This window comes from Nematolebias whitei, chromosome 1, assembly GCF_014905685.2.
Source record: "Nematolebias whitei isolate Nwh7 chromosome 1, NemWhi1, whole genome shotgun sequence".
Lineage (NCBI taxonomy): Eukaryota > Metazoa > Chordata > Actinopteri > Cyprinodontiformes > Rivulidae > Nematolebias > Nematolebias whitei.
This window is the reverse complement of record NC_056498.1, coordinates 74,620,236-74,629,042: the sequence shown is the minus strand read 5'-3', so window position 1 is coordinate 74,629,042 and position 8,807 is coordinate 74,620,236. Positions and strand designations below refer to the sequence as shown.

Below are 8,807 nucleotides of genomic sequence, written 5' to 3'. Positions count from 1 at the left end.
TAGCTACATCTACTAGCATATTTAGCTACATCTACTAGCATATTTAGTTACATCTACTTGTTTACTGATTTTTTTATTAAAAGTTTTTTTGTGAAAAATGCTATGCTAAAGAGCTCAAATCACACCGAGCATCCGCCATTTTGAGAACCAAATAAAGGAAGGAGAGGCAGCCCATGTCACGTCAAGGGGCCTCCCTCTCATTTTTCTTAAAGAGACACGCTGCTCGCTCCCTCACTATCCATCCTTTGGTTCAAGCAATCTTATACTGCCATCCAGTGGTCAAAAAAAGGTACTACACTCAAAACAAATGAACCAACATTTCTTCTTAAATTTGAGAATAATTACTAATTATTCTCAAATTTCAAACAATATTATCGTTTATTGCAATAATTTCTGAGACAATAATCTCCCATCAAAGTTTGTTATCGTGACAGGCCTATTATACAGTAGAGCCCCCAGGAATAAGGTGGATAACTTGGTAATTTCTAGAGCTAAAATCTGGTGCGATGGTAGCCGTCAGTGATCCAAAGGCATGTGGTGACTGCTAAAAGAGCCTTCACCATGAACTATTGGGGAAAATGTCTGTTAGCAAAATATCTTGTAAACCACAGAGTAGATTTTAATAAAACTGTCAAAGTGTTCATTGGCTGTATGTCATTCTCATTCAATGTTAAAGCTCCAGGTGTCAGGCCCCTTCAGAATTTATCCAGACCTTTTTTAAGTTTCAGTTCATATTCCGATGTAGTTTGATTACGTTTTATGTCTGACTTTGTCCTTCATTCTTTCATCTTTTTCTCATCAGTCTTGGATTGTGCAATCCATATTTTTGCCAGAACTGAAACTGTTGACTAATGCATTTTTCCCATTCCACCCTTTTCACGCCTTTTGTGTCTGGCTTTGTCTTGGCCTTTCACATTTTAACCATGTGTGTGTTTGGTTTGGTCCAGATGTGTTTCAGATCTCGGTGGATGAGAGAGCCAAACATGATCAGCAGTTTCACAGCCTCTCTCCGACTGCTGCGGGTTACATAACAGGTACGAGTCAGCTTGCTCGTTGACAAACTTCCTGTTCATGTTTCAAATGGCTCTGATGCCTGATCTAAGGTTTCAGGAAACTGAAAATAAAGTAAGAAATTAGAATTTATTTGGAAGAAAATTGACAAATTGCAGCATTCTTATAAAAAAATCCAGTTTCTATGTGTTTCTATGATGCCATATTTCAGTCCACAATACCCAATACATGTGCCAAACTCTATTCAAAAGAAATGTGTGTTAAATGTATTTAAATAAGAGTTTTCAGGGGTTTAGAGTATATATTCATTCTTATATGAATTGCATAAACAAAATAAAGAACATGGTAACAAACTCAACAGTAAAACTGATTGTTTCTACTAATAATGACGTAGTGATTCTGGTAATTTTGTCTTTTATTTTTTATTTTTTTTTTTCCTATCATCTCACATCTTCCTGCTGTGTTTTTCTGTCAGGAGACCAGGCCAGAAACTTTTTCCTTCAATCAGGGCTGCCCCCGCCCATCCTGGCCCAAATCTGGTGAGTCACATTGACAGTCCAGCAACTCGATCTTCGTTGGACTTAATTTATAAACCGCACACAGAAGAAGTATGAAAATGCTCTGCATGAAAGCGGGCTTACAGCAGTGGCTCTTACAGTCTGGACTGCCACAATTGTAAGGATTATTTGACAAATAACTGTCAGTCATTTAGATATTGCTTTGTTATATTTTCACACGCATGGAATATGCAGGGCAGTACATGTGTGAGATTTGACATGTAATCTGCCTTTTCGTCAGTGGCTCTGCTAGGAATTTTCATTCTGAGCGCAGCTTCCAGTGTAGTAAATACACTTGTATTACTGTCCAAACAATGGAAAAATGCATTTATAGTCACCTTATAAAGAAGATGAACTTTCTTCTTCTTTAAAAATTAGGAGCAAGAAACAAGCTTAGACAAAGAAGTACATTGTTTAGGATAGTCGAGCTGTTTATATTAAGGTATTTGAAAATTATTAAAACATCAAGTAAATTTGTGACAGCTTTATTTATTTATTTATTTATTTATTTATTTTATTCATTTATTTTATTCATTTTATAATAATAAAAAACCACAAAACAATTAACATACAGACAACAAAAGAAATAAAATTATAAAATGAAAGGTGGCAGATGAAGAAAAAAAAATCTTATCATATCTGCCCCTTATTTTATTTTATTTTCTGTGTTTTGGTAATTGAAGTTTCTTTATTATTAGGGCTCTGGCTGATATGAACAGCGATGGCCGTATGGATATCCACGAGTTCTCCATCGCCATGAAACTCATCAAGCTCAAACTCCAGGGTCACCCTCTACCCCCAACCCTTCCCCCCAGTATGAAACAACCTCCGCTGCCTTTACCCCCGCCGACTGGCTTTGGTAAGAAACAAGAAGTAATTTCACTTTACACCTGACCTCTGTGCACCTGTGTTTTTGAAACAGGGATGAACAAGTACTTGCATACGAGTAGTTGACAATACATAGTATCAATGCGAGTACTAATCAGTGACATGCAGCCAGGGGAGGCCCCATGAGAAATAAAGAACACACAACAGTAAAATAAAGCAAATATTAATATTTGTTTTATATGTAGTTTTTGTTAAAAGGGGGCTGCGGTAACTCGATGCTGCAGTTTTGTAATCCTGAGGTTGCAGGTTTGAGCCCAGGTTGTATCAGGAATAGCATCTGGTGTATAATATTTGCCAAATATTGTCTGCATGGCAGCCAAAGCCGCCATTGGCCACCCCCTGGCTCCACCTCTGCCTGGTAGTGGACAAAAATGCTCCCTCCACTATCCAGCATCCGTCACGCCATGCTGCCACAGACAAGAAAGAAAAAAAACTCCTTCTGTTCTTCTCCACAGTGTAACTCCTACCCACTTGAATATCTTGCACTAAAAACATAAAGGTTTATTTGTATTCTCTGTTCAGTTCAAGTCCAGAAAAACACTCTTCTCAAAAACTACAAACATTCACTATTCAAATCTCTCAGTGACGTTGTAGTACTGCTTGCTTATCTGACGAGGGATTATTGCTTGTTGGGAACTTTACCCAATACTCTTACTTGATAATTTGTAATAAAGTGATATCACTACTGGGCTAACAGAACACTTTTGAATACAAGTACAGGTACATGGTATCTGAACCAAAACCCATTACTGAAATGGGAATTGGTTCATGCCCAACATGAAACAGTTTTGTGTTGTTTATAAAATGTTGCCAGTTTCTCTGGCTCGTTAGTATCTGTTGCTTTCAGTGCTAATCAAGTCATTAATTCAAGAGTAATAGTTTGTTTCCTACATCTGATGTCAAGTGTCTGATTATGACATCTGGACCTGTTTCCTTCCAGGCATGCCCCCCATAGCCTCCATCCCAGCTCCCATCCCAGCTCCTCTGCCAGTCGTGCCTCCTCTCCCCCTGCCTCCTCTTCCTGTTGGAGTGTCCCCCCCACTCGTCTCATCTGTGCCCCCTCCCCTTCCGCAGCCCATCGCCAACGGAGCTCCTCCCACAGCCATGATGCCACCCATCTCAGGCTTCCCTCACCCAGGTCAGAACACCTCTTTTGTGTTTTTTCTAGTTTCTAAGCTTGCATTTACACAATATAAGCTTTTCTTGTGGACATAATCAGATGGAGTTTAGATCAGTATCTTTATTTTTTTACTTATTTATTTATGAAAATTTTCAGAAAAAATGTGTGATTAAAAGTTCAATGCTTCAGCAGTTTAGTCCTCTCCTTGAAGCAGTTGGACCTCAGACTAAAGGTTTTGTTTTCTGCCTTCCTCAGCTCCTCCTGTGAACAAAACGGCTTCGTTTAATCGTTCCAGCACCAAGCTGCAGAAAGGCTCATCATTTGATGCTGCTGGGTAGGTGGAAGAATTCAACATGCCTGTGTAGTTCAAATGGCATAAGGTGCTGGAGACATTTCTGTATTTTTAATTTCTGATAAAATCTCAAAATGCCATTAGCTTCTTCAATAAGTTACTCTTTTTTTTCTGTAACGAAGTTTAAACCATCACTGAAACATTTAGTTTTAGAAATCCTTACATGTAGTATTTTTACTATTTTTCTATCTTTGTTATTACTTCTCATTTTGAGTTACATCGGTGTGTTTTTCTGTTTCCCAGGTCTCAGCCTCCACCTGATTGGGCAGTTCCTCAGTCATCCAGACTGAAGTACAGACAACTTTTTAACTCCCATGACAAGATGATGAGTGGATACCTCACTGGTACTGAGACACAACAACATGTTTTTGATCTTATTTATTGGAAGTACCGAAAGATCAGTGACCCTTGTTTCTGTTTGTCTGTCTTTTATGAAAACATCATAAACCACTTGATTAGTTTTAACAAAGCTTACTTAAAGTAATCGTCGGATGTTTATTTATAACTCTTTAACTTTTGGAGTCAACCTGATTCAGTGTGGCTGCTGCAGCTGACTGGCCTTAAAAATCACAAAAGTGGTTCTAACTCAGTCAGTTTGACAAATATTAATCTAAAATTTGATCTGGTAGTAGCTGAGACTGATCCTCAAAACATATTTGTAGTGCCAACAGATTGCACAAGATCTTTGTTTTAAATTTTATCATAAAGTCAGCTCTGTCTGTTAGCCAAATATTTCATGAATCACTGAATGAAATGCTCAGGAAATAAAAATGAGATAGTCTGTCTATAGCTCCATCGTTTCACAACATGGGTCAAAAATTAATAAATTCTGGCATTAAACGTGGCAGCGGTAGGTGCCTTTTAATGTCCCCCATCACTGAGCAAAGAGGGCGAATTGGAAATACCCTCTGTCCATCCATTCATGCATGTTGTGAGCATAACTTCAAAAAAAAGTGAGGTACTGACTTCCATTTTGGTGTGTGGCAGCATCTTGATGTAAGAAAGGTGCCTATCAAAAATTGGTTTGCCAGGTCAGAGTCCAAGATGGCTGCCACCATATATAAATAAGTAAATCAACCACCCCAGTTATTTGAGGAAACTTTGCTTTCTAGTTTTTAACATGCTTAAAATATAGTTTCCTCAAATGATTGGGGTGGCCAAAGATTAATTAATGGTAGCCAAGGCCACCACTGGCCACCCCCTGGCTCCTTCATTGCCCCTGGTGGTGAATAAAACTGCACCCTCCACTCCCCAGGTTCTGTCACTCTGCCTCATCAAGCAAAATAAATAAATAAATACTCCCTTTGTTCTTCTCCACAGTGTAACTCCTCCCCACTTGAATATCTTGTACCAAAAACATTTAGGTTTTCTTACATTCCCTGTTTAGTTTCAGTCCAGAAAACCACTCATCTGGAAAACTACAGACATTCACTAATTAAATCTCTCAGCGACGGGTGACTTAAAAAAAAAAGTTGCTATATTTTTCGCTGGTTTTAAATGTGTTTGTTCTGTTTCCTGCTCAGGACCTCAGGCTCGCACTATCCTGATGCAGTCCAGTCTTCCTCAGAGTCAGCTGGCTGCTATATGGTCAGTAAACTAAAACAAAATGAATAAACATACAACAAGAACAAAAATCTACAAATATGAAGTTAATTTTATTCTTTTCTCCTGAAGGAATTTATCAGACATTGACCAGGATGGAAAGCTAACAGCTGAGGAGTTTATCTTGGCTATGCACCTCATAGATATGGCGATGTCAGGGTTACCGCTGCCTCCAGTGTTACCACCAGATTACCTCCCACCAACGTTCAGGTAAAAACCACCTTACACTGCAGACTGACAGCAGCAGCTGAGAAACGTGTGGAACTGGGTAACTACTGGTAGAAAATTGTAATTGTCCCTTTGCGTGTTTTTCTTGAAAGTTGAGATAAACCACATTTTTGTTGTTAATATTTAAACTGGAAGTGAACTTCAGTAAATTCAGGAGCGGCGTTGAAAGTTTAGATATGAGTAACCTTTGTGTTTTAAAGGCGTGTGCGAAGCGACAGTGTTCAGTCAGACCAGAGGAGTGTCCAGGAGGAGATCGAGGAGGAGACAGAGAGCAGCCAGGAGAAGAAATTACCAGGTGATTCATTGCTCAAGTCTGTTTGTGACGGTATATCAGTGGTCAAACAGGACCAAGTCTCCTTTTCAAGCCCAAATTTTACACAAGCAGCACAAAACACCTTGAATCCTTCAGCTTGTTGGCTATTGTGTTACCTAGCAGAAATGTCTTAGATTTTATTACTGTTTTTCTTTTACATTTTATTGTTGGATGTAACTGGGACCCTGTGTACACAATTTTGTTCCACCACATGTACCACATGTGGTGCGAATGACAAATAAAGAAACTCTGACTCTGAAAAGACACCTAAATAATAGACGGCAAGTTATCTGTCGTACTGCAGTCTTTACTTTCTTTTTGTTTTTAAATCATATATATTTAAGTTTTGTGACTATACTGATGTTTTGGAGTAGATAGATAATTATCAATACATTTTGTTTAAATGTTTGCAAGACAGAAATAAAGGTAGCATTCCTTGAAGCATTGTGTACCCCCTGCTATGGTCAAGGTTTTAAAGAAAGATGTTGCACGATCCGTTGGTGATGGAGTATATGTTGGCAGTGAAAGTGAAAGTTCTAGGCCGTGTTCGAAACCTTCACTCGTTCACTCACTGCATTGTGGGTACTATAAAGTAGACTACAGTGGGGAGAACAAGTATTTGATACACTGTTGATTTTTCAGGTTTTCCCACTTGCAAAGCTTGTAGATGACTGTAATTTTTATCATAGGTACTCTTCAACTGTGAGTGATGGAATCTAAACCAAAAATCCAGAAAAATACAATGTATTATTTTTAAATAATTAATTTCCATTTTGTTATGTGAAATAAGTATTTGATACACCAGAAAAATGAAACTTAATATTTGGTACAGAAACCTTTGTTTGCAATTACAGAGATCAGACGTTTCCTGTAGTTCTTGACCAGGTTTGCACACACTGCAGCAGGGATTTTGGCCCACTCCTCCATACAGATCTCCTCCAGAGCCTTCAGGTTTCGGGGCTGTCGCTGGGCCACACGGACTTTAAGCTCCCTCCAAAGATTTTCTATGGGATTCAGGTCTGGAGACTGGCTAGGCCACTCCAGGATCTTAAGATGTTTCCTACGGAGCCACTCTTTAGTTGCCCTGGCTGTGTGTTTTGGGTCGTTATGCTGGAAGACCCAGCCACGACCCATCTTCAGTGCTCTTACTGAGGGAAGGAGGTTGTTGGCCAAAATCTCACGATACATGGCCCCATCCATCCTTCCCACAATATGGTGCAGTCGTCCTATCCCCTTTGCAGAAAAGCATCCCCAAAGAATGATGTTTCCACCGCCATGCTTCACGGTTGGGATGGTGTTCTTGGGGTTGTACTTATCATTCTTCTTCCTCCAAACATGACGAGTGGAGTTTAAACCAAAAAGTTCTATTTTTGTCTCATCAGACCACATGACCTTCTCCCATTCTTCCTCTGGATCATTCAGATGGTCATTTGCAAACTTCAGACGGGCTTTGACATGCGTAGGCTTGAGGAAGGGCACCTTGCGTGCACTGCAGGATTTTAATCCTTGACGGCGTAGAGTGTTACTGATTGTTTTCTTTGAGACTGTGGTCCCAGCTCTATTCAGGTCATTGACCAGGTCCTGCCGTGTAGTTCTGGGCTCATTCCTCACCTTCCTCAAGATCAATGATGCTCCACGAGGTGAGATCTTGCATGGCGCCCCAGACCGAGGGAGATTTTCCGTTATTTTGTATTTCTTCCATTTTCTAATAATTGCACCAACTGTTGTTGCCTTCTCACCAAGCTGCTTGCCTATTGTCCTGTAGCCCATCCCAGCCTTGTGCAGGTCTACAATTTTATCCCTGATGTCCTTACACAGCTCTCTGGTCTTGGGCATTGTGGAGATGCTGGAGTCTGATTGATTGAGTGTGTGGACAGATGTCTTTTATACAGGTCACGAGTCCAAACAGGTGCAGTTAATACAGGTAATGAGTGGAGAACAGGAGGGCTTCTTAAAGAAGAACTAACATGTCTGTGAGAGCCAAAATTCTTACTGGTTGATAGATGATCAAATACTTATTTCACACAATAAAATGGAAATTAATTATTTAAAAATAATACATTGTATTTTTCTGGATTTTTGTTTTGGATTCCATCACTCAGAGTTGAAGAGTACCTATGATAAAAATTACAGTCATCTACAAGCTTTGCAAGTGGGAAAACCTGAAAAATCAACAGTGTATCAAATACTTGTTCTCCCCACTGTATATAGGGGAAAGGGAACAGCCCAGCGTTTTTACAATTTGAAAACTACTTGAACGCGGCATACTTCACAGTTATGCGCTGAATATTCTTAGTCAGGCATCACACAGCACAACATCTTGGTGGTTGGCATTGTTGCCTCACAAAAAGAATGTTCATTCATTCATTCAAGCTTTATTTAGACAGGTTAATCCCATTGAGTCTCGAGGACTCATTTACAAGAGAGACCTGATTTCAACAAAGAATGATGACAACAATGGACAACAGCAACAACAGTAGACTATTATTAAAAGGCATACAGATTTTTATGTATTTTTTTATTTTTTTTACAAATCAAAATAAGATGGCGAAAAAAGTAACAAAAACATCTAGGTTCTAAGGCGAATGTAGAAAACTAAAAACAGGAACATGTCTGCATTGGTCCTTGCCAGGAGTCCAACAGATTCTTAAAGCCACTTAGAGAGGTCAAGGTCGAGAGCTTCAGGTCTTTTTGTAAGATATTCCAGGAAACAGGAGCGGAGTAGGAGAAGGCCCT

The 8,807-nt window shown here is 39.4% G+C and overlaps 1 protein-coding gene and 1 long non-coding RNA gene across 2 annotated transcripts in view; both read left to right on the top strand.

The window, feature by feature from the left end:
- The window catches only part of LOC119413533, a 24,010-nt gene extending 22,984 nt beyond the window's left edge, over positions 1–1,026 (top strand). The window contains exon 3 of the long non-coding RNA XR_005186964.1: positions 948–1,026. This is a non-coding gene — a long non-coding RNA (uncharacterized LOC119413533). The remainder of the gene's footprint in view (positions 1–947) is intronic.
- Positions 1,027–1,491: 465 nt separating this feature from the next.
- LOC119430651 (intersectin-1) overlaps positions 1,492–8,807 on the top strand; it is a gene marked incomplete in the record, with an annotated part of 73,426 nt that continues 66,110 nt past the window's right edge. The window contains 8 exon segments of the mRNA XM_037698103.1: positions 1,492–1,550; positions 2,267–2,427; positions 3,397–3,594; positions 3,832–3,910; positions 4,172–4,272; positions 5,452–5,515; positions 5,603–5,740; positions 5,959–6,053. Coding sequence (XP_037554031.1) covers positions 2,280–2,427; positions 3,397–3,594; positions 3,832–3,910; positions 4,172–4,272; positions 5,452–5,515; positions 5,603–5,740; positions 5,959–6,053 — 823 coding nt within the window.